This window comes from Chrysemys picta, chromosome 2 (genome assembly GCF_011386835.1).
Source record: "Chrysemys picta bellii isolate R12L10 chromosome 2, ASM1138683v2, whole genome shotgun sequence".
NCBI classification, from domain to species: domain Eukaryota; kingdom Metazoa; phylum Chordata; order Testudines; family Emydidae; genus Chrysemys; species Chrysemys picta.
The window spans coordinates 81,170,903-81,196,320 of NC_088792.1; the positions used below are offsets into that span (position 1 = coordinate 81,170,903).

The window sequence follows — 25,418 nt, forward strand, 5'->3', positions numbered from 1 at the left end:
TAATTGTCCATATAGGGTAGATAGAAGTGTATTTGACCAGTCTCTTATTTATGCAACACTTCATTTTTCTTTTCTTGATGCTTCGGGATTTCTTCACTGTATACAGATATCTTCTGGTGTCTTTGTTCTTAAGTTAGTTAATATAATAAAGTTTTTGTTTGTTTTTACATTTCTCTTGTTTTTAGTAACCCAAATGTAATACACAGATTAATTTAGTGTTTACAATGTAATACACACCAAGTCTTTTATACACAAGCTATACTTTTGCAATTGTTGTACAGACATTCATTTTCACTTGAGGTGCATTACTAATATTTTATACTAAATGTAATGCTTAATGGCTAAAATAGATGCTCACAATCTTCCATGAGAAAGTGTATTGCTTTCCCTTGCTGAACACTTTGTTTCAGCAATAGAGTTAGTAACATAATTTTAACAAGCTTTTTAGAGTTACTTTGCTTGTGATACCAACTTCACTCTTGTTAACTGTTTAGAAGCACAAACTTTAACAACCACTGCTTCCCATTAACATAACATAATAGAAGAAAAGTGTATAAAATTAAACCAACTATAAAATTAAACCAAAATACATTTTAAATACAGGTCCATGAAAATACTTTGAGGGTATTAAACTTTCATGATGCTTTGTTATGTTTGGGAGCCGAAGGTGAAAACCGGTTGAAAACATGGAAACCTGTTGAAATTGTTTGGTTAGCTTTATGCATAAATTGTTATTTTTAAACATTTTTGCTATCGCATTCTTATAACTATATTTAAAAGTGCAAACAAGTTTTTTAAAAAAACCCAAACTAGTTTATAAAAACCCAAACAAGAAATTGACATTTTGTAAGTATTACCTTTACCTTAATGTTGAGGTTTTCCCTTACATTTTTTCTTTGAATAAAAAATAAAACAAAACTTTAAAAAACAAAACAAAACTGTGATTAATAAAAGAGAATTATTTTTGTTTGCAATTTCATTATTTGTTGAGGCAGAAATATAGGTACATATATTTATAACTGAGACCTTGTTGAACGTTGGGGGAAAATGGTATTAATAATAATATGATGGTTATACACCAACCATAATATTAAAATAGTGTGGTACCACATAAAAAGGGTATAAAATTGACTTTTGTTGCAACAAAATAAAAATAATAAATAGTCATGTGACACACACAACATACAACACAGGACAACACACATGACATACAGGACAAACTTACAATTAAAAACAAATGGCGCCAGAATTCTATTCATAACTATACAAAATAAGACAAGCAAAAACAAAAAATTAAAAGGGTTAAACATTTGAATGAACAAGTTATTACCTTATTTAAAACTTTTAACAAAAATTGATTAAATATATTAATATTTGCCAAATTTATTGTATTAATTTGGTAACAAGGAATTTTGCATTATTTTATATTTAACATTATTTCAAAACTCTGCTATATGGAAAAAAGAAAAGCCCATGTTTCAAATATTAGTTAGTGGTTAGAATTAGAAGCAGAGTGTGCATTTCTGTTGCTTGGCAACCATATCTTCAAGAAAGTTAGGAATAATCCCAGCTGTTGCATTCCTAAAGGTTAAAATAATTAATTTCCTGGATTTATTTAAAGTTTTTACCTTGTTTTCTTTTAGTTTGTTTTGTTCTGTTTTCAATTACTTTATCTTTTGGAGGTTTCTGAAAAAACTATAACATTTAACTTTTAAACAAAGAGAGAGAGCCAAAGTCAGGAGAGGCGGGGGAAAAAGTGGGGGGTGAAGAGCAACTAGGAAGGTAGTGAGACCTGAGCCAAGACAGATTAACTCTATCAAAGTATTTGAAAGTACGGGCAGCAGCGGCGGCGAGTTTAGCAAACTGAGAAAGCATATAAAGGAAAAAACTTAACCAGCATGGAAAAATATTTGAGAAAGCAGGTTATATTTTTAGATAAGAGTGCGGAGTGTGGTTCCATGGGTCAAAGCAGTTGGGAACCTGCACGGTTGGGAACTGCGCTCCTAGTTTTTATCCTGGCTTTGAGAGGAGAGTGGGGGTAGTTACCTGCTCTTGTAAGACCTGAATTTGTTCCTCCAGTGCCTGTTGCTTTTGTCTGCATGCCAAACAGATTGAAGGAATGCCCTTTTTTTGCTGCAATTAACTGTTTTTGGGCAACTCCATGTGTTACTACATCAATTCTAGGTGTTAACCTGCTTAATTTTGTTTTTTTTTTCTTTGAAATTCCTTTTTATTCACACCCCTGTGATCGAGTCGCAGCTCCTGTCTCCTAATGTGCTCTGTGAACTGTTCCATATTTCCCTTCATTTGATTTACCAATTCAGTGAAAGTATTGTGTGCTACTTTTTCCATTTGTGTACTTACTTGTCCCATTCTGACAGGCACCAGTCTAGGTTGTACCAGAACCTGGCTTTTATCATAAGGTAGTGGTTGCACTGCAGTGGACCCCGTTTCATCTTTTAATTTTACTAGGGCCACCTTTTTCCACTTCTGTCCCCATTCTTCATGTAGCTACCTGAAGCCTGTTGTTGACCACAAATGTTTATAACAGGGGACGGCACATATATTTTTTGTAGGTTCCTTGCAGCTATTTCCAATGTTTTATTCTGGTCCTGTGCTGGTTGTCTCTGGGCTGCTTGCCTCCCTGGAAGGGGGGTGGGAGCATTCCAGGGCTTTGTAGCTTCTTTTGATTCTTGTAACTCTTTCTTTGTTACTGTTACTTGCCCTGCCAATTTTGTGGCGTGCTGCTTTAACCATTTAACAGCCATGGTTATAGTTTGCAATATTTTACATTTTAAGGCTACAGTCTCTGCCCTGGCCTTACAAATTACATTACATGTTTCTTCCCCATTATATTTTTTAAACTCTGTGGGGATTTGCAGGAAAGGATTAAGGGGGTTCCCTAGCTCGTGGTTTTCTTTCATGTTAGATCATGATTCCTACAGTGGACAGCTCGCTTACTCACCAGATCAGCGGTCGGGGTCACCAATGTCGTCAGATGTCACCGGTGTGGTGCTCTGCTCTGTTCAATGTTGATAACAGTCGGCTGCGTATGTGTGTTCCCTCTGTGTGCTGCCCTGGCTCTGCAGATAGCTGACACAGCAGACCCCGAGAGAATCCCCAATGACCACAGACTCTGTTAAGGTACAAAGGCACCCGGCCAGGTTTACTGTCAAACGAAACAGTCTCTAGCTCCCCAGATCAGATGTCTACAGTTCTGCTAGTACACATGTGCGCCCTGACAATGTACTGGCTCAGTCAGTCGCAGGATTTGCCACTGCCTCCTAGGCCAGACAAAGACGTCCACTCAGGGATGCATTCTTATACCCAGGTACAAACAGGTTATGCATCATTGAAGGCACTGAGGTACAGCCCTTCTATGCATTAGAGTGTTGCCTTTCTCCTGGTACAGGTTGGTTTGACCAAATAAGTCTATTCATCATGCTGTCTATCCATTGTATCGTCCTTTCATATTGTCTATCCATCGTATTGTCCTTTCTTATTGCCTATCCATCATATTACCCTTTTATACTGTCTTTAGGCTGGGTCTTCCTGTTCCTTGTTATCTGTGTGGGAAGTGTTCATACCAGGCTGTTCTGATGCCATCCTGGCACACGTTCATCTTATTATTGCTTATATGTGTATATGTGCTTTTAGCAGCCTTCCTCTTGCCAACTTCTGTGAGCAGGGCCTGCCTCTGGCTCACAGCCTAACTTTGCTTTATGTTAGCAATGCCTTGACTATTACTTCAGTTCAGGCCTCATACCGGGCCTCTGATACCAAGGGTTTATGTCTCAGGGCCTCTTCTTACTACAATGTATTTTATCAATTGGAAGCAGTGGTTCTCAACCAGGGATACACGTACTCCTGGATGTACGTAGAGGTCTTCCATGGGATAGACAATCTAGATATTTGCCTAGTTTTCAACCCATCTAGATATTTGCCTAGTTTTACAACAGGCTATGTAAAAAGCACTAGCAAAATCAGTACAAACTGTAATTTCATACAGACATTGATGTGTTTATACTGCTCTATATACTAGATTGGTATTTCTCAATCTGGGTGTTGGTGACCCCCATGGGATTGTGGGATGGGTTTGAGTGGGAAAGTTGCAAGTGCAGGGCCAGCATTAGGGGGTGGCAAGCAGGGTCCCTGCGAAGCTAAGATATGCATGCTGAAGTCAAAGCCTGGGCCCTGCCACTTGGGGCTGAAATCATACTCCTGAAAGGGGTAAAGTTGTCTGGAAAGGTTGAGAACCACTGATATGAAGAACAGAGATATTTGTAAACCAATCCTTTGATGTGATCTTTTAAAGCTCTTTTGATAATATCAGCACCCAATAATTAAGTCAGGAATCAGTTCTAGTGTAACCATATACAATTATTTTCCCTCGCCATTTAAATCTGCTCTCTCTTCTGGGTTTACAAGGAGACACATTGGCTCTCTTGGGCACCACAAGTACCAGAAATCTCATGCTAACCCTCCTGGTGGCTATAAGGTCTCATCTGACATCTGACTCTTCTGGTATCTGTAGTATCACAGAATGATGAATATGGGGCATCATTAGCAAACCTGTAAAAACAGATTTCATGGCAGGAGTGTAGTGATTTGAAAGAATTTTTGGAAAGTAAATTAAAACGGATTTCTGTGCTCAATCTCCTGTGCCCAGCCCAGTTAGCAGGGATGGTCAAGTCACATTTCTCAGCTTGCCTGCCATTCCCTTTTCTCTTTACAGTTCACTTTTAACTAGAGATGGACCCAAAACTAGGACACAGAATCCAAACAACTCAGAAACATGAGGAAGATCAGATCTAGGTCCAGATTTCACCTTCACAGCTCAAGTTTATTTTTATGAATGGCCAGTTCAGAATTCCAAATCCCAATACTCTTGTGATGTGGCTTGGGTTTGGATCTGAAGTTTAGAAACTTGAATTTGGATGGAAGCCTCACAACTGTCCCACTTTTGCTATTAACATTATAAAGTTTAATAGTGTGACTTTCCAGTTCTGATTAAATATATTCTGTCATTGAGGCCCCAATCCAGCAAACTCTTAATCATATGCTCACTTATAAGCATCTGAGTAGTCCCACTGAAATCAGTGCAACTGCTCAAGTGCTTGAATTTAAGCATGTTTAAGTACTATGCTAGAGTAGGGCGTCTAGAAAAAATGAAATAAAATATTATTGTCACAGTTTCAGGGGAACTGCTCTTGTATTCCACCCATCTCCCCACAACCCTCAGCTCCCCTGGTCCATGCTGCCTCCTCCAAAGCTGACTGCAAAGAGTTACAACGGGATCTCACAGAATTGGGTGACTGGGGAACAAAATCGCTCCATCACAAAAAAGATCTATTAGAACTGGAACAGCTACTGAGAAGGCGGGGGGGGGGGGAAGGAATATTGGGGCATGGAACAGCCTTTGTATGAGGAGACATGAAAAAGACTGGGACTTTTCAGCTTGGAAAAGAGACGACTCAGAGAGATATCATAGAAGTACATAAAATCGTGACTGGTGTAGAGAAAGTGAATATGGAAAGTGTTATTTACTCCTTCAGATAAACACAAGAACCAGGGGTCACCCAATAAAATTAATACGCAGCAGGTGTAAAAACACACAATACAATGGAACTCATTGTCGGGATGTTGTGAAGGCCAAAACTGTAACAGGGTTAAAAAAAGAACTAATGGAGGTTAGGTCCATCAATGGCCATTGGCCAAGATGCAAGATGATCAGGGATGCAACCCTATGTTCTGAGTATCCCTAGCCTCTGATTGCCAGAAGCTGGGAGTGGACAACAGGGGATGGATCACTCGATGATTGCCTGTCCCTAGGAAGCACCTAGCATTGGCCAGCATTGGAAGACAGGATACTGGGCTAGATGGACCATTGGTCTGACCCAGTATGGCCGTTCTTATGTCCAGATTTTTAGTGTCTAGGAAAGTTATGAATTTAAGCACTTAGGCTCATCTTTTAAAAGTGTTGTGCAGGTTCCTTTGAGGATGAGGACAGATAGGTCAGATATAGAGTGATTGCTTTCTGAAAAGTGTTCACCCATAGGTAATAGGTTGTTTTTATCTATCATTTTCCTGTGTGAGTTCATTTGAGAGCATAGCGAGGGTCAGGTTTCACCCACATATTTGTTATTGGGGCATTTAGTGCACTGGATCAGACATACCACATGTTGTGATAGGCCTGCGTACGATCCATGGATCTTGAAAGGTGTGTTGTGTGGGGTGTTGCTCATTGTAGCAGTGGAGATATGTCTGCAGGTTTTGCATCTGTTGTTCTGGCAGGGTCTGGTGCCACTTTGAGTTGGTGTGTCCTGGTCTGTGGAGAGCTTGCTCCTGATGATGAGCTTGTGATGTTGGGGGGGACTTGTTGAAGGTCAGGATTGGGAGGTTCAGGAAAGATTGTTTTAAGGATGGGGTCCCAATTGAGTTGGGTGGTAGTTTGATATCCCGTATGAGTTCCAGTGTGGGGTGGTAGGTGACAGCTATGGGTGTGCAGTCAGAGGGGGGGTTTATTTCTGTATTGAAGCAGGTTCTCTTGGGGACATTTGGGCGGCAGGTTTCATGACACAATCTACTTCTCTGGTGCAGTGTCCTTGTTTGGCAAAGGCAATTTTAAGTGTATTAAACTATATATCCTGAACTTTCTCCTTGGAGCGTATTCTGTGGTATCTGAGTGCCTGGCTGTAGATAACAGATTTATTGGTGTGTTTGCGGTGGTTACTGGATCTATGAAGAGTAGGTGTGGTGATCTGGGGGTTTCTTGTACATGGTTGTCTATAAGGTTCCATTGTTGAAATGGATTGTGGTGTCCAGGAAGTTGATGCTAGCATGGGAGTGTTCCAGAGAGAGTTTAATGGATGGGTGGTGGCTGTTGAAGTTTTGGTGAAAATCTATTAGGGAGTTTAAGCTGTCTGTCCAGAGGATGAAAAATATCATTGATGTATTATTGGTTTCATAGTGCATTGGTCCAGCAATTCTTCTTCAAAGGTGGCCCATGAAGAGATTGGCATATTGGGGAGCCATCATAGTACCCATGGCTGTTCCCATGGTTTGAACAAAATGTTTGTTATTGAATGCAAAATTGTTATGAGTGAGGATGAAATGGATGAGTTTGATGATGTGTTTGGAGTGGATATCTGAGGATTTTCCATTGTCTTGTAAATATTTCAGGTAGGCAACTATGCCATCATTGTGAGGGATGTTGGTGTATAAGGAATTAACATCCATGGTGGCGAGGCTGGTGTTCTGAGGGAGGCTGTTAATGTTGCGAACTTTGTGGAGGAAGTCAGTTGTGTCCTGGATGAAGCTGGCCCTTTGTGTGATGAATGATTTGAGGATGGGTTTTCTGAGTCCCGATATTCCTTCACTAAGGGTGCTGTGGCCAGATATGATGGGTCTTCCTGGGTTCCCTTGTTTGTGTATCTTGGAAGCATGTAAAAGGTTGCTTGGGTGGGTGGGTGAGATTGTGGAGTTTCTCTTGGAGTTGTATGGAGAAGGATTTGATGGTATCCTTAAATTCCTGAGTAAATTGTGGTGTGGGGTCTTTACAGTAGGTGGTGTAGGAGAGTTGTCAGTTGACCTCATGGTTGAGGACTACAATGGCGCACTTTTTGTTTGCCAGTTTGATCACTATCTGGTGCTCAGATTTTGGATACTATATGGCTGTTCTTTTGGTGGGTGGAGAGATTATGGTGGATGTGATGTTTGTCAAGGATTTTGCAGTTAATTTTTTTCCTGAAGCAATCACTGTAATGATCAAGAGTGTGGGTTTCTGCACTCTGAGCTATCCAGTCAGAAGATTCTTTTTTCTTAAATTGTCGGTGAGGACATGGCAATTGTGAGTGGTGTCATCATTCTTGTGAAAGAATTCTTTGAGGTGGAGACAGTGCAAGAATTCTTTTAGTTCTCCACAAGTTAGCATGGTATCAGGTTCTTTGGTGTTTAACTATGTTATTTGTTTGCAGTAGCACCTAACAGTCCCAACCAGGATCTGAAGCCTGTTTTGCCTAGTGCTCTGCAAATGCAGAGTGAGAAGTCAGTACCTGACCTAAAGATCTAGACAAGGCAGACAAAATGTTAGAGAAATGAAGCATTATTATCTCCATTTTGCAGACAGGAACTTAGCACAGAGAGGTTTAGCAACTTGCCTAAAGTCACATAGAACGACTGTGGCAGAGCCAGAACTGAAAGCTTATCTTGAATCTTAGTACAACACTTTACCTACAAGACCTTCCTACTTGGATCCAGTATTTATATAAAGTTTTATTTCAGATGTACTTTATTAGAGTGGGGGTTGATTTTTGTTATTTTTTGCTAACTTTTCCTTCCATTCTGAGTGTTTTGTCTCCTCCAGATGTTAATTGTCCTAATTATGGACAGCAACTGCAGGGGCTTATGGGCAACTGGCACAGCACCCAAGAAGTTATGCAATTTCTCGCTTGGGCCTGTTCAGTGTTATAACCATTAACCCGTTCAGTTATGGATGGCGTTTGTTGCAGCAGAGAAATACCCTTAGTTCAGAAAAATCTTTGAGTGCAGTTCTTCTTGTTTAAGCTACTTACATGTTTGCTTTAAAACAGATGGATGACACTAGAAGATTTCAACTGCTTATTTGGGAAAGGCAGCAGGATGAGCGCTTGGAAAGCATCACATATTGCACACTCTGCTATGGTAAGGCTGCTCATTTCACTTAACCAAAATCAGTGCTAGTTGTGCCTGTTGTTGTATCCATGCGCTGATGTTCACAGCAACAAATCCTCCGGATATTAGTGCAATAATTTTCTAGCCAAGATAGACAGTAAAAATTAGAGATAAGAAGAAAAATGCTGTTTAGTTGTCCTCTACGTGGTGAAAGAAATGATTAAATTTGGCATTTTCCTTCTAGTGGAAGTTACTCAAAATAGAGTTATGCTTCTGGGAAAGGAGGCTCGTTTACTGTAACTTCCACATTTCCAGCAGGGAGAAGGAAGAGGGAGTTGATGGACAGATATATTTAGGCATGACAGCCAACAATCAGGTTAAAAAATAGAGTTTGTTCCAGTATTGTTTATTTTGTTAGGCTTCAAGGAAAGAAAAAACAGATGAGCTCTTCAACACATGTTGGCTATTTTCTTTTACCACTGCTGTGTTATGTCCCATGAGATCTCAGAACATAATTTAGAGGGAGTCCGTCAATATAGTTTATCAGACCAACTTATAAGAGCTTTCAAAGTAATTTTTAAGACAAACTTTTTAAATGAAAAAAAATAGTCTCACTTCAGTTTTAAAGTGATTGCTTTTGTTTCACTGTAAAATAGCTTACAGTTCAATGCTTCCTGCCTAGATAAATGCAAACCAGATACAAACTGTGAAGTGACCGTTCCCCCACCAGTCATGGTGAACATGGACATCACTTATGTCATGGACAGCTCTGACAGCATTGACAGTGATGAGTTTGAGAGAGCCAAAGACTTTGTGAGTACCATGCTCGATCATTTTGTTATCACCTCACAGCCGAGGGGATCGAATGAAGGGGCGAGGGTGGCACTGGTGCAGCAGGCTCCTCGAAGCTTTATCTCCAACAGAAACACAAGTCCAGTGAACAAAGAGTTTGATCTGATCACGTACAGTGGTAAAAATTTGATGAAGAGACATATCCAAGAGTCTGCTCACCAGCTGGAAGGGCCATCTGCCATTGGTCATGCTCTGCAATGGACAATTGACAATATATTTTTCAAAGCCCCCAATCCGAGACAACACAGGGTCATATTTACAATACTTGGAAGTAAGACGAGTTCGTGGGACAGACAGAAACTGAGAGAGGTCTCACTGCAAGCCAAGTGCCAAGGATTCATCATGTTCACCCTAGCACTTGGAAACGATATTACCAGCAGCGAGCTGACAGAGCTTTCGAGCTTCCCAGCAGAACAACATCTAGTGCAGCTGGGCAGGGTTCTGAAACTTGAAATGGCATACGCTCAGAAGTTTAGTCGTGTCTTCCTAAACCTCCTAAAACGTAAGTAGCACACAATTCAACTTACTTCTGTTACTGAAGCAGTGAGAAATGCTTCACCATTAGTCATGCACATTCACCATCAGTCATGAGAAGTGCAAGAATTTCTAGTAAAAGAAGTTTTTGAGCTTTTATAATGTCATGCTTAGTGTCATCAGACATCACAGTGTGGTGCTCTGCTCTGTTCAATGATGATAACAGTCGGCTGCGTATGTGTGTTCCCTCTGTGTGCTGTCCTGGCTCTGCGCAGATAGCTGACACAGCAGATATGAGAGAACCCCAATGACCACAGACTCTGATAAGGTACGAAGGCACCCAGCCAGGTTTATTGTCAAATGAAGCACAGTAATAGTTTCCCGCAGATTCTACAGGACATACTACGAATATGTGCCCCCGACAATGGACCGGCTCAGTCAGTGGCGGGACTCTCCACTGCCCCCTAGGCCAGACAAAGATATCCACTCAGAGATGCATTCTTATACACAGGTACAAACAAGTTATACATCACTCCTGATGCATCGAGGTACAACCCCTTTGCGTTTTGGGGTGCTCCCTCTCTCCTGGTACATGTTGGTTCGAACAAACAACTCTATCCATCATATTATCCTTTGGACCCTGTCTTTAGGATGGGTCAGCCTGTTCCTCATTATCTCTGTGGAATGTGTTCGTACCAGAATGTTCTGGTGCCATCCTGGCACATGTTCATCCTACTAGTACTTGATACCTTTTAGATATGTGTATACGTGCAATTAGCAGCCTTCTTCTTGCCAACTTCTGTGAGCAGGGCCTGCCTCTGGCTCACAGCTTAACTTTGCTTTACATTAGCAAAGTCTTGACCATTACTTTAGTTCAGGCCTCAGGTCTCATACCAGGCCTCTGATACAAGGGTATATGTTTCAGGGCCTTATCTTACTACATTCCCCCACTTTTTGTCTTTTTATGGGGAGGATGTTTACCCATCGTCCCAGAAAAGCATAATGCATGGACTCAGGATAACCCAGTGGGCTAAACACTGTTATGTGGTTACCTTATTTTACCATCCATACACTTATGCCCCACCTGTCTTTAGACTGCACATTCCCTCATATCACTGATGGACAGATTTTATTTTCCAATTGATTGTAGTCCCTTATAATGGGCATGGGAATGTTAGGCCCGAGACCATGACTGAGGAATGTAGTATTATGATTGAGCCTTAGAGGCAATTCCAAATAATTAATATATATGAATAATATGGATATGGCATATATATTTGTAGCATATATGGGTATATATGTGTAGTATGTATGCGTACATATGACACCACCTTATATCCAAGGATAACCATGTTTTTCCAGTCTGGTGTTGTACTCTATCCCTTTTACTTTGGTGACACAGATAGAAACACACTCCTATTAGGGTAATTGCAGTTATCACCTGTATCATCATTAGTAGTAGGCTAGGGTAACCAGACAGTAAATGTGAAAAATCAGGACGGGGGTGGGAGGGTAATAGGAGCCTATATAAGAAAAAGACCCAAAAATCAGGACTGTCCCTATAAAATCGGGATATCTGGTCACCCTATAGTAGGCTGAGTGTTTTTGAAATAGGCATTGTTATAGTGTGTTCCACAGTATTATGTATATGAGAAGTAAAACAGAAATTTGGAGTTGTGACACTACAAATGAGGCCTTTATATATAAATGTCCTGTAATTAGTTTCTACCCAGTACTGTGCATTCATATTATGGGTTTAACTTACTGCTGGTTGTCACCCTCTGGTAAGCTTTGCTGGGCAGGAAACAGGAATGGCTAGCTTCTCTGTTCCACGGATTGCATTGCCCTGTGGTACACCAGTAGTTGACGTAGATCCAGTTATTTTTGTTTTTCAGAAAACCTACTGAGTGGACAATAACCAATTTCTCAAATATTGCTGTGTCAGGATGTAGTATTGGTACCCAGACACTGAACAAAATTGTTTTGAATAACATGTGCCTCAGTTAGGATGCAGTGTTGCTGATCCCAAATTGTGACCAGTACTAACAGGGAATTTTATATACCTCATTTGTAGTTACTGTGTAACAATTTTTTTTAACCAATTTGTTTCTCCTGGCCTTCATGTTGTTTGCTGCCATTCCTTTGTTGAGTTTTACCTGTGGGTTGGTTCAACAGTTTAGCAAGGTTATGCACATTGTAAATGTTGTACAGCAATAATACAACAGTACAACGATATTATAGTTGTTTTTACCCAGTAACCAAGTTGAAATTAAATGACAGTTTATCCTGGTCCAGCAAGTGGTTTTTAGCTGATTGTTAACTTAATTGTTCATATATGGTAGACAGAGGTGTATTTGACCAGTCTCTTACTTATGCAGCACTTCATTTTTCTTTTCTTGATGCTTGGGGGTTTCTTCACTGTATACAGATATCTTCTGGTGTCTTCAGGGTGTGATATTTTCTGGTGTCTTTGGTCTATGGGATGCAACAACTTTTGTTAGTTAACATAAAGTTTTTTGTTTGTTTTTGTTTTCAGTAACCCAAACTTAATACAAAGTTTAACTTTGTCCATATTACATTGTAAACAAACTATGTAATAGGGACTAGTTTATAAACTAGTTTATAAAAACCCAAACAGGACCATGCAAATACTTTGAGGATATTAAACTTTCATGATGCTTGTTGTGTTTAGAAGCCAAAGGTGGAAACCTCTTGAAAATGTGGAAACCTGTTGAAATTGTTTGGTTAGCTTTATGCATAAATTGTTATTTTTAAACATTTTTGCTATCACATTCTTATAACTATATTTAAAAGTGCAAACAAGTTTATAAAAACCCAAACAAGAAATTGACATTTTGTTAATATTATCTTTACCCTAATGTTGAGGTTTCCCCTTCATTTTTTCTTTGAATAACAAATAAAAAAAACTTTAAAAACAAAACAAAAATGTGATTAATAAAATAATTATTTTTGTTTGCAATTGCATTATTTGTTGAGGCAGAAATATATGTACATATATTTGTAACTGAAACCTTTTTGAAATTTGCAAAAAACAATTGGTGTTAACAATACTATGATTATACCCCAACCATGATCTTAAAATAGTGTAGTACTGCATATACATATATTTTTTAAATGGAATAAAATTGACTTTTGTTGCAACAAAATAAAAATAAAAAAAATCACGTGACACACACATACAACACAGGAGAACACACATGATATACAGGAAAAACTTACAATTAAAAACAAATGGCGCCAGAATTCTATTCATAACTATACAAAATAAGGCAAACAAAAATAAAAATGGTTAAACATTTGAATAAACAAGTTATTACTTCATTTAAAACTTTTAACAAAAACTGATAAAAATATATTAATATTTGCCAAATGTATTGTATTAATTTGGTAACAAGGAATTTTGCATTACTTTATATTTAACATTATTTTAAAACTCTGCCATATGGAAATAAGAAAAGCCCATGTTTCAAATATTAGTGAGTGGCTAGGATTAGAAGCAATGTCCATTTCTGTTGCTTGGCAACCATATCTTCAAGAAAGTTAGGAATAATTCCAGCTATTGCATTCCTGAAGGGTTAAAATAATTAATTTACTGGATTTATTTAAAGTTTTTATCTTGTTTTCTTTGTAGTTCCTGTTTTCTTCTGTTGTAAGTTGCTTTTTCTTTTCGAGGTTTCTGTAAAAACTATAACTTTTAACACAAAGAGTCGAAGTAAGAAGAGGCAGGGAAAAGAGGGGGTGGAAGGGTGAAGAGCTACCTAGGAAGGTAGTGAGACTTGAGCCAACAGAGATTAACTCTTAAGGTACAGGCAGCAGCAGCAAGTATAGCAAACTGATAAAGGATATAAAAGAAAACATACTGATATGTAAAAATATTTGAGAAAGGAGGTTATAGTTTTAGCTGAGTGTGGAGTGTGGTGCCATGTGTGAAAGCAGTTGGGAAACTGCACTTTGGCTTTTTATCCTGGCTCTGAGATGAGAGTGAGGGTAATTATCTGCTCTTGTAAAACCTGAATTTGTTCCCCCAGTGGCTGTTAATTTTGTCTGCATGCCAAACAGATTGAAGGAATGCCCTTTTTTTCCTGCAGTTAACTGTTGTTGGGCAACTCCATATGTTAATGCATCAATTTTAGGTGTTAACCTGCTCAATTTTAGTTTTTGACTTTGAAATTCCTTTTTATTCACTCCCCTGCGAGTGAGTCGCAGCTCCTGTCTTGTAATGTGCTCTGTGAACTGTTCCATTTTTTCCTTCATTTGATTTACCAATTCAGTGAAAGTATTGTGTGCTACTTTTTCCATTTGTGCACGAGTCTAGGTCCCGGTTTATGTTTTACCAGACCCTGGCTTTTATCATAAGATAGTGGTTGTACTGCAGTGGGCCCTGTTTCATCTTTTAATTTTACTAGGGCCACCTTTTTCCACTTCTTTCCCCATTCTTCAGGCACAGAGTAGCTATCTGAAGCCTGCTGTTTACCATCAATATTTATAACAGGGGACGGCACATGTATTTTTTGTAGGTTCCTTGCAGCTATTTCCAATGTTTTATTCTGTTTCTGTGCTGGTTGTCTCTGGGCTGCTTGCCTCCCTGCAAGGGGGGTGGGAGCATTCCAGGGCTTTGTTGCTTCTTTTGATTCTTGTAACTCTTTCTTTGTTACTTTTACTTGCCCCACCAATTTTGTGGCGTGCTGCTTTAACCATTTAACAGCCATGGTTATAGTTTGCAATATTTTATATTTTGAGGCTACAGTCTCTGCCCTGGCCTTACAACTTACATGACATGTTTCTTCCCCATTATATTTTTTAAACTCTGTGGGGATTTGCAGGGAGGGATTAAGGGGGCTCCCTAGCTTGTGGTTAGATCACGATTCCCACAGCGGACAACTCGCTTACTCACCAGATCAGCGGTCGGGGTCACCAATGTTGTCAGACGTCACCGGGGTGGTGCTCTGCTCTGTTCAATGTTGATAACAGTCGGCTGCGTGTGTGTGTTCCCTCTGTGTGCTTTCCTGGCTCTGCGCAGATAGCTGACAGAGCAGACCTGAGAGAACCCCCAATGACCACAAACTCTGATAAGGTACGAAGGCACCCAGCCAGGTTTATTGTCAAATGAAGCACAGTAATAGTTTCCCGCAGACTCTACAGGACATACTACGAATATGTGCCCCCGACAATGGACCGGCTCAGTCAGTGGCGGGACTCTCCACTGCCCCCTATGCCAGACAAAGATATCCACTCAGGGATGCATTCTTATACACAGGTACAAACAAGTTATACATCACTCCTGATGCATCGAGGTACAACCCCTCTGCGTGTTGGGGTGCTGCCTCTCTCCTGGTACATGTTGGTTCGAACAAACAACTCTATCCATCATATTGTCCTTTGGACCCTGTCTTTAGGATGGGTCAGCCTGTTCCTCATTATCTCTGTGGAATGTGTTCGTACCAGAATGTTCTGGTGCCATCCTAGCACATGTTCATCCTACTAGTACTTGATACCTTTTAGATATGTGTATACGTGCAATTAGCAGCCTTCCTATTGCCAACTTCTGTGAGCAGGGCCTTACTCTGGCTCACAGCTTAACTTTGCTTTACATTAGCAAAGTCTTGACCATTACTTTCGTTCAGGCCTCAGGCCTCTGATACAAGGGTTTATGCCTCATCTTACTACACTTATGTAACCCCCAAGGAGATTACCTAGATTCCTGGGGCTCTGTCTGCTGGCAGCTCAGGGAAAGGCACTCTGTCCCTGGTAGGGAGGGGAAGCCAAGGCAAACTCAGAGTCTTCCCGGCAACCAATAGGGAGTGAGATGTCCCTCCCAGGGAGTTCAGGAAAGGGAAGAAGCCATTTTTGAGTCAGTCTGCAGCCAGCCAGGGCAAGGGCAGGACTGACTGTGTGGGGAACTAGTAAGTCTAGGGTGACCAGATGCTAAGTGGAAAATATCGGGACCGCTGTGGGGCCGGGGGCACCTTTTTAATTGTTACACTCACCTGTCCGGGTCTTTGGCGGTAATTCGGCAGAGGGTCCTTCAGTTGCTGACGGTCTTGGGTGGCATTTCGGCGGCGAGTAATAAGCCACCAAAGACAGAAGCCCCCGCCGCCGAAATGCTGCTGAAGACCGTCAGTGACTGAAGGACCCTCCACCGAATTGCCGCCGGACGGGTGAGTGTAAAAAAACAAAAACAACCCCGAAACAAAATATCGTGACAAATGGCATCCCTACCATACTTCGGTCGGGACGTGGGACAAACACCTCAAAATTGGGACAGTCCCGATTTTATCGGGGCGTCTGGTCACCCTAAGTAAGTCCTAGGCCTACATACAGGGTTCCCCCTGAGAACTGGCCTCTGGGGACCTGAAAGTAAGATCCCGGCTTTTCCTTCTCCACTGATGTTTCCCAGTTTGTAGAGTTTTACTGGGAAACTTCCCCAGCCAGGCTGACTTAGCCCTCCAGCTCCCTAGGTGAGACCAGTCACCACATGGTCAGCTCTGTTCTGTCTGCTAGTTCAGGACTGTTGCTTGCTGTGTGTGTGTCTGGATACTGGGCTAGGAGACTACAGTTTGGATTTTAGTACGGTTGTGTAATCTGCACCTTGAGCCCTGCACCTCTTTGTGGTGAGGGGAAATCCTGGGACCGAAGCAGCCTGATTCCTGCCTGAAGAGGATCCCTGCCAGCAGAGATCAGCCTCTCTGCAGTGACTGAGGAGTCCAGAGTCATCTCTGAACCTGAGGATTATTCATGGAGTTTGTGAGTGCACCATCTTTGAGTTAGTCAGTCAGGGAATTTGTTTTGGGAACTCCCTACTCCCTGAACTGTGTCCTCAAGCCAGGGAGTGAGGGTTTGGGGATTTTATAACCTGCTGCATATTAAACCTGTGGATGGATTTACCACCTTCTCCCCTTTGTGAGTCCTTTGGGCTGTACTGAACCCAGTCAGCCACACTGCTAAACCACTGCAGAGAAGAATTTTGTGGTCATAGGTCATCAAGGTCCCCAACAAAGTACGCGTACCAATGGGACACTGAGCTTACATTTGCTACATCAAGTCATGTGACTGCGGAAAGTCCCAGGTATTAGCAGCATGGGCACTGGTGAACCTAACAATAGTGTTTTAACCTGTTATGTTATATTTGTCTCCTGTTTAATTATTGTGTTGAATATATTCTATGTGTTCGTGTTATTTCTTGTTTCAGAGTAGCAGCCGTGTTAGTCTGTATCCGCAAAAAGAACAGGAGTACTTGTGACACCTTAGAGACTAACAAATTTATTAGAGCATAAACTTTCGTGGACTACAGCCCACTTCTTCGGATGGATCTGAAGAAGTGGGCTGTAGTCCACGAAAGTTTATGCTCTAATAAATTTGTTAGTCTCTAAGGTGCCACAAGTACTCCTGTTCTTTTTGTGTTATTTCTTGGAAGTCTTCAGCTATCTGGCAAGTAAGTGGGAATTACCCTGTGGTTAGAATTTTCCTCCCAAGCTGCCCTGGTGACCTGCCAGGAAGGAACAAGAGGTTTGGAGGCACTGCCAAATAAATTCATAGGAAAAAACAAAGAAGATACACTCTGCTGAGTGGGTGGCGAGATCAAAAAGAACCCAGACCTGTCCATCAAAACCTGTAAACAGATTGGCATTAAAGAAGGTAACTGGATGGAGAAGGGGCACTACACTTAGTATACAAAAGAAGGTAAACTCCATTCTGATACTATAGTGATGAGCACCATAGAAATACCTATAATACAAAACATTACATTCTAATGATGTCTTGGGTCAAATTCTGAGGTACATTTTTACACATGCAATCCCCTTGACTTCCCTCTTCCCTAAAGAAGAGGATCAGGTGTGCAGTCAAGGAAGAACTAAGTTCTATTCCTGGTTTTACCACAGACTTCCTCTGTGACTATTGGCAAATCACTTACTCTCTATCTCATTTCCTCCTCACCTCTGTGAAGTGGGGATAATACTTCCCGATTTTCACAGATATGAGGAATAATTTATTAATGTTCATAAGCATTTTGAGATAAGCAATATAGAAGCACCAAGTATAATTTTTGAACCTGTCATTGATTTCAAGCCACACCACGAATACATTTAATAGAAGCTCCAGCTTCTATAAAAAGATATTCAGTATATTAGAGAATCAGATGCATCTACACAAGGTGAATCTGGAGTCTCCTGAGCCTCTGTTATTGGACAGGCTATATGGGTGATCTCCAGTGCTATTTTCTGTGGACTTATTTCCTGTTTGTCCTGTTTCTTGGTTGCAGTCTCTCTAGGTGTGCTATGCTTATTTATTGGAAGGTGCTTACTTGAATTCACAAGAATAATTTCATGCATTTCCTTAGATTTTGCTACCTCTGATCTTCCAACAGGGGGACTGAACAGTTATCCTTCTCCAGAACTGCAAGAAGAGTGTGAAACCTTAAATCGAGGAGATGCACAACAGCAAGTAGCTGTTCTGGAGAGGTAGTGTAACTCCTTCTGAATTGTTGCAGTGGTGTGGGGAGTACAATTGCATATGTACAGCCTGTTCTCCTAATAAAGGACCTGTCCCCTTGAAGGCAATGGCAAAATTCCCTTTAGCTTTCATGGAAACAGATTCAGGCCCAAAGTTCTCCATTAGCAATAACTTGAGTGAATGAGCCTTTTGCACCTTCTTCACATACAAACTATTGCTAAAGTGGGGTATTTCCCCCGCAGGATGCCTTTCCCTGAATTTGGTGGAATTGACGGTGGTGGGAATTTGGAAGAGCTAATGAAAAGCAGAGTGATAGAAGAAATTACAGAAGCCACTCAGGAACCAGTGGATGTCAGACAAGAAGAAAAATATGATTTTGAGGAGGAGTATTTCACAGAGGACAATGCTGAAGAGGCCAAGCTAGAGGAATATGGAGAAGCCCCAGAAAAGAATGAAGAAAACTTAGAGGAGACAATAGAAACTGGAGCTGCGTATGCCAACTATGGTATGGTTTCTAGGTCCTGAGGCAAAGCCCTTTGAAGTCAGTGGAAAGACTGCTGTTGCTTGCAATGGGCTTTGGCTCAGACTCATAGTATTTAGTCAGTTCCCTGGCTTCTTAAGCTTTTTGTTGGCCAAACTAATGAAATACAGCCTAATTTGCTTTGTGCAATTTCCATGTGTGTAACAGAGGGCAAAACTGCTGCTGTCGTTAAGTCTTTAACTTGGATCTAGAATGTTTTATTAGAGAAATAAAGCTGCAGTTCTAGTTAAACAAAATAAACTGGCAGCTAATTGTTGTCAGTCCAGATTAAACTGAATCCTCAAAGCCTGCTAGGATATTGACACTCTCAGCAAATTGCTCTATTATTAGTGAGCTAACAGGGCCGCTTCTGCTGAACACTAACCTTTCCTGGGATGACGGGCCTTAACACGGGGGACAGTACATCTGTGATTCCACTATCGCCCGTTCTTGCACAAGGGACTGAGTCATCCATCAGGTATGTCCCCATCCAAACAGAGGCTCATCATACCCTGCCAATGATAACCTTTCACTTTCCATCTAGCTGTGTGTATTTCATTGCAGATTTTCTTTATATTATGCAATAGGCTGGAAGTTAAAGATCTGATTACTAGATATATTGTCACAAAAATTCCACCAGAGTTACCCACATTTAATTTAGTGGCTCCCCCTCACCTGTTTGAAAATCTACAACCCAATAGAATTCCTGTTGACAAAGGGCAGATGCATGGGTGTGGGGAGTGTTTGTATGTTGCTCGAGTGCTGCAATGCAAATAGAATATAATTTACATGCTGCAGCTTATGGTTCTCCAGTTAATTCATTGATAGTGATATAAACTTCTCAAAAGACTTGTATAATCTAGCAGTTCCCAAACTTCATTGGTTCACTTACCACCTACTTAAAAAAAAATGTTTCATCAATTCACTGCATACACTTACCACAGTTTGGGATTCCCTGCTGTAAGGAGCTGTACCTGGCACTGATTTGCAATTCAGCATGTCCATGCTGATGAGGAAGAAAGGTAAGATGGAGAGTATGAGATAAAGGGCTGGTCCACTCTGGGGCGGGGGATCGATCTAGGAAACGCAACTTCAGCTATGAGAATAGCGTAGCTGAAGTCGACGTTTCCTAGATCTAACTCAGTTTACTTACTGCGGGTCCACGCGGCGCAGGCAAGCTCCCCCGTCGACAGCGCTTCCTCCTCTCGGAGAGCAGGAGTTCCGCAGTCGACGGGGGAGCGCTTCTGCGATCAATTTATCGCGTCCAGATGAAACGTGATAAATCGATCCCAGAAGATCGATCTCTACCTGCCGAATCGGGCGGGTAGTGTGGACCTACCCAAAGTTATTGTCCCACACTATTTTACATCCTCCTGTTTGCTTTCCTCATACCTGGCTTTCCTGCTGTGCCAGATTCTGATTTCATACACTTGTGAAAATTTGGAGTCACTCCTTTGACTTCAGCTGAGTGAGTCTGAATTTACACTGGTGTAAATGTGATCAAAATCTGGCCTGCTGCATACCAAATTGCTGCAGGTTACACTACTTATACCTATTTTCTGAAAAGCATATACCCAATCTAACTTATCACCACTGAACTTGGATCAGAGACTTTCATGGATTTCTCCTGTTAAGCATAGCCTTTAGTGTCATTTTCTGGAAGGAAGATGTGTTGCTAACACCTCTTTATGAACACATCTACAAGAGGTTAAATTAAGAACAGTTTTTACATAGTTAAGACAGTTCATGCTAACATGATTTGCCTGATCACTATAGACCGGTATAACTGTTTTATAAACCAGCCTAGACACTAAAACCATATGGCCTTACTTTTCTCCCTTCACTTCTGTTTTCCTAGCTCCGCTCATTTCAAAACCTCGTTAGTTGAAGTCAGAGTAGAATCATGTCCCCTCCAACCAACCATGTTCTAGACAGACAACATGTTCTCTAGTAAGACCTGAGAAAGCTTACTAATTCTTTTGTCTGCCAGCTTGAATAGAATATTCTTTGCCTCTGAAATACCAGCTTTGATGATTTTGGTTCTCTCCCTCACAAACTTTAACCATAACCTTTATTTGCCTTTTTTAGATGCTTGTGCAGTGGATCATGATGGAGGAGAGTGTCAAGATTACGATCTGAAGTGGTATTATGACAAAGAGCAGAAAGTCTGCAGTCCATTCTGGTATGGCGGCTGTGGAGGCAACAAGAACAGATTTGAAACTCAAGAGGAATGTGAAGCCTTGTGCATAGCATCTTCCTAGAGTGGAGACAGTCAAACCACTTCACTTCAACTATGCTGTAAGGACAATGGGGGAAAAGAGATTAAAAGAAAAAGCTCTAAGTTAACAATACTGCTTCTAAATTTCAGGTAAAACAAATACATCCTTATTAAAATCCATGTGGCAAGAGGGCATTTTTACTTGTTTCTTACCTGCTAACTGAATAATGAAAATGGAGTTACAAAAATTGTTCAGTTGGCCTGATTTAGGAAGAACTGATCTAGGAAATATTATTTTCTTAGCCAACAGTGCATTATTTAAAAGGGTAAGGTAAAAATTAATACTAACACTTGATATTGCTCCATATCACCAAAATGTGCACTTTTAAAATGTACTGAAGAAAATAAATCAATACTTCAGACATTTTTATAAAATAATATTGGAGGTGAGATGTTGATGTCAAAGTGTTTTGGTTCATTGGTATGAATTTATCTTACTTAAAGAATGGACCAAAACAACATTTTAGCTCTCAAAAGATGTAGAACTATGACAGGTCCCTCTGGTCTGTGTCTAATGTAGCCTTTTTTTAAAGAAGCCAATATGAATAAATTCATTCTGCCTAAAATATTAAGGTGTGTGCCACTGTGTTTGTTAAAATTGATTTTGACAGCCTTGTAGATTGGCTTCTCAGCACATATAAATCAGTATAGCTCAAATTCCTTTCACTGAGGGATCAATACACAGATGAAATGCCAATGATTGTGTAGGACAAGTACAGAAGAGTTAAGTCATTAGTGTTTGGTACTGCTGTGAAAGCCATGTATTTTTCTTTAAAGTACAAAGAATTTCAGGTTGGGTTTGTTTTTGGTTTTTAAGTGCACATGCTACGACTTTTAGAGCCTGTTCATGATGTTACCTGGCACTGAGTTTTATTGCCCAGTGGAACCATGTGGCTTTGTAGCTATAGGTGCTAGATGCACAAAGGGATTTATGTGCCTAACTGCCATTTTAGCCTCCTAAATCCAAAATTTAGGTCCTCAAAACCCTAACTCATTAGACACCTTCAAGGACAGATGACAAAGTCCTTAGGCACCTTAAATGTTGCCATTCAGCATGCACACAGTGCCACTGTCCAGACACCTGGCCACCCAGCTCATACCTAAGGCCCAGCAGGATGCTCAGACTGGGTATTCCCCGTCAGGCTCACCTGTGGGGCCTAATCAGGTCGGTGTTCTCAGAGGACACCTAACAGATCAGGCCATGCACAAAATATCAGAGGAAGATATGGTTCCCTTATGACCTTTAATGCAGGGGGTAGAGCACTCCCCAGAATGTGGGAGCCCCAGGTTCAAATCATCCCTTTGCCTGATTTGGTGCAGGGATTGGAATCCCTATCTCCCACCTGGCAGGAGTGTGCCCTAACCACTGGGCTATGGAAAATTCTGAGGAGGGGCTCTTCCAATCCCTCCTGCTCAAGTGGTGCCATGTTGTGTAAATAATTAAATAAATGGTCATTGGAACAGGGATTTGAGTCTCTGACATCCCAGGCGAGCACCCTAGCCATTGGGCTATAGAGTCACTCGCACTCTTTTTCTGGCCCAATGGATATTTAATTACTTACACAAAGTGGAACAGCTTCAATGGGACAGACAGAGAGAGATCTGACCCAGAATACCCTCTATCCTAGTGGTATTGGCACTCTCTGGAGAGGTGGGTTCCAATCCTTGCTCCATATCAGGCAGAAGGGGATCTGCACCTTGATTTCCCATATCCTCAGTGAGTGCTCTAGCCACCGGGCTAAAGGTTAAGGGGTGGGGAGAGGCAGTGGCAATACCACCTCCATTTTTTGCAAGAAAGGGCTTAGGCGCCCAACTCTAGGAGAGGAATCAGGACTTTGAGGGGCTGGGCGTAGGCCACACTCCTCTGCTCAGCATTTCCTCTTGGCTAGCTTAGGTGACTCCCCACTCAGCATGCATCCTATTCTTCGGTGCCTAACTCTCCCCTTGCAGTGTATTGGGAGCCTGGGCGCTCAGCTTGAGGCTGACTTTCATTAGGCAGCAAGGCACCTGCAAGAAAGTGAGGCAACACAAAGCCTAAATCCACTTTTTGTGGCTCTTGCCCATAGCATCCTATTTGAGACAGTATGCAGCTTGCCCCACATCAGTGGTGGCCATATAGCACTTACTATGCAATCTAGTCTCCCTCCTGGAGGAGGTGGCAGAGTGATATCACCCACCAAATGGTATCCATTTGTCTGCAGCTGGAGAGTATTGGATTGTGGGATTGGATTGTGTGTGGGAGGAGGGGGCCTGATACTCCGTGTTGATTAAGAAATCAACAAACTATTTCTCTATTTAAAAACCTGATGCAAACATGTTCTAAAGCCTACCCCGCTGAAAGATTCAGGCCTATCTTAAAGCCTCAAGGCCTCCTGATCTTCTATGGTGAAAGTCAGTAAGGCCACTGAAATGGGTCAGGGTTGCAGCAGGATATTCATAGAGTTCAAGGCGAGAAGGGAACAGTAGATCATCTAGTCTGACCGTCTGTATATCACAGGCCATTCACTTTCACCCAGACTACCCTGTATTAAGCCCAGTAATTGTGTATAACTGAATCCCTATCTTGTTTGGTTAAAGCAGACCTTCCAGTAAGGCAACCAGAAATCCATGGTAGCAAACGCCAAGCAAGGATTGGGGTCTAAAGAGCCTGATTTCACCCCTGAAAACGGTGTGAGTCAGATGTATGTGCATTAATGTCAAAGGAGTTACCCCATGTAGTCTTGGAAAGATTTGATTTTAAATTAGTAAATGTCAATTTCAACATGCACACAAACAGATGAAAAAAATATTTCCACTGGTAATAATTAAAGTTTACAGGTAAGCAAGAAAAATGCTACTTGAGAACTAGAGTTTGATTTAAGGATATTTACTTTGTATATCTTGATAGGTGGTGTTGACCATGTTTTAACAGGTGTGCAGCTTTGACTTTTTGAATCTCAATGTCTCATTAAATAATTGCCTGACCCCACCCCATTTATTATGAACATTTAAATAAAAAATTGGGAAAAAATGCTTAGACAGATCCATCATATTACAGAACAATACAGACTGAATTCTGCCAAGACTACCCTTATAAAAGTGACAGGTTTCAGAGTAGCAGCCGTGTTAGTCTGTATCCGCAAAAAGAACAGGAGTACTTGTGGCACCTTAGAGACTAACAAATTTATTAGAGCATAAGCTTTCGTGGACTACAGCCCACTTCTTCGGATGCATATAGAGTGAAACATATATTGAGGAGATATATATATACACTCATACAGAGAGCATGAACAGGTGGGAGTTGTCTTACCAACTCTGAGAGGCCAATTAAGTAAGAGAAAAAAACTTTTGAAGTGATAATCAAGCTAGCCCAGTACAGACAGTTTGATAAGAAGTGTGAGAATACTTACAAGGGGAGATAGATTCAATGTTTGTAATGGCTCAGCCATTTCCAGTCCTTATTCAATCCTGAGTTGATTGTATCTAGTTTGCATATCAATTCCAGCTCAGCAGTCTCTCCTTGGAGTCTGTTTTTGAAGTTTTTCTGTTGTAAAATAGCCACCCGCAGGTCTGTCTTAGAATGACCAGACAGGTTAAAGTGTTCTCCCACTGGTTTTTGAGTATTATGATTCCTGATGACAGATTTGTGTCCATTAATTCTTTTGCGGAGAGACTGTCCGGTTTGGCCAATGTACATGGCAGAGGGGCATTGCCAAACCGGACAGTCTCTCCGCAAAAGAATTAATGGACACAAGTCTCTAAGGTGCCACAAGTACTCCTGTTCTTATAAAAGTGGGATCAGCATCAAACCCTCAGTGAAAGATTTTACTATTAAATATTACTTACTATTAAACGTTAATAGTACAGATGGGAGCCTGAAACCACTACAAATGTTCATTTGCAGAACTGGAATTTAGTTTGTAGAATAAAAATAAATGTGCATGTGTTACCAAGCTGTCCAAGCACAAAGAAGCCACACAATCTTTCTGTTTCCTTTGACTGTGAGAACTGAAGTAGATATTTTAACAATCCTTTTTATTTAATTAATGTAATACTTGTGATATGTACCAAACTGACAGATTGGGAAATTAAGTTCTCTATCCATTACAAGAAATGCCAGTGTAAACAGTCATACGTGGTACTCCCTGTTATGCTAAGAATCAGTTTCTGGAGTTACCTTGTGAGGTAAAA

General features: G+C 41.0%; 1 protein-coding gene across 1 annotated transcript in view; it reads left to right on the forward strand.

Moving 5' to 3' along the window:
- LOC135981374 (collagen alpha-6(VI) chain-like) overlaps positions 1-24,744 on the forward strand; it is a 35,558-nt gene extending 10,814 nt beyond the window's left edge. The window contains exons 2-6 of the mRNA XM_065583602.1: positions 8,592-8,682; positions 9,335-10,006; positions 18,365-18,458; positions 18,693-18,955; positions 21,059-24,744. Of these exons, the coding sequence (XP_065439674.1) occupies positions 8,592-8,682; positions 9,335-10,006; positions 18,365-18,458; positions 18,693-18,955; positions 21,059-21,231 (1,293 nt within the window). The 3' untranslated portion in view covers positions 21,232-24,744. The remainder of the gene's footprint in view (positions 1-8,591; positions 8,683-9,334; positions 10,007-18,364; positions 18,459-18,692; positions 18,956-21,058) is intronic.
- Positions 24,745-25,418: the final 674 nt, after the last annotated feature.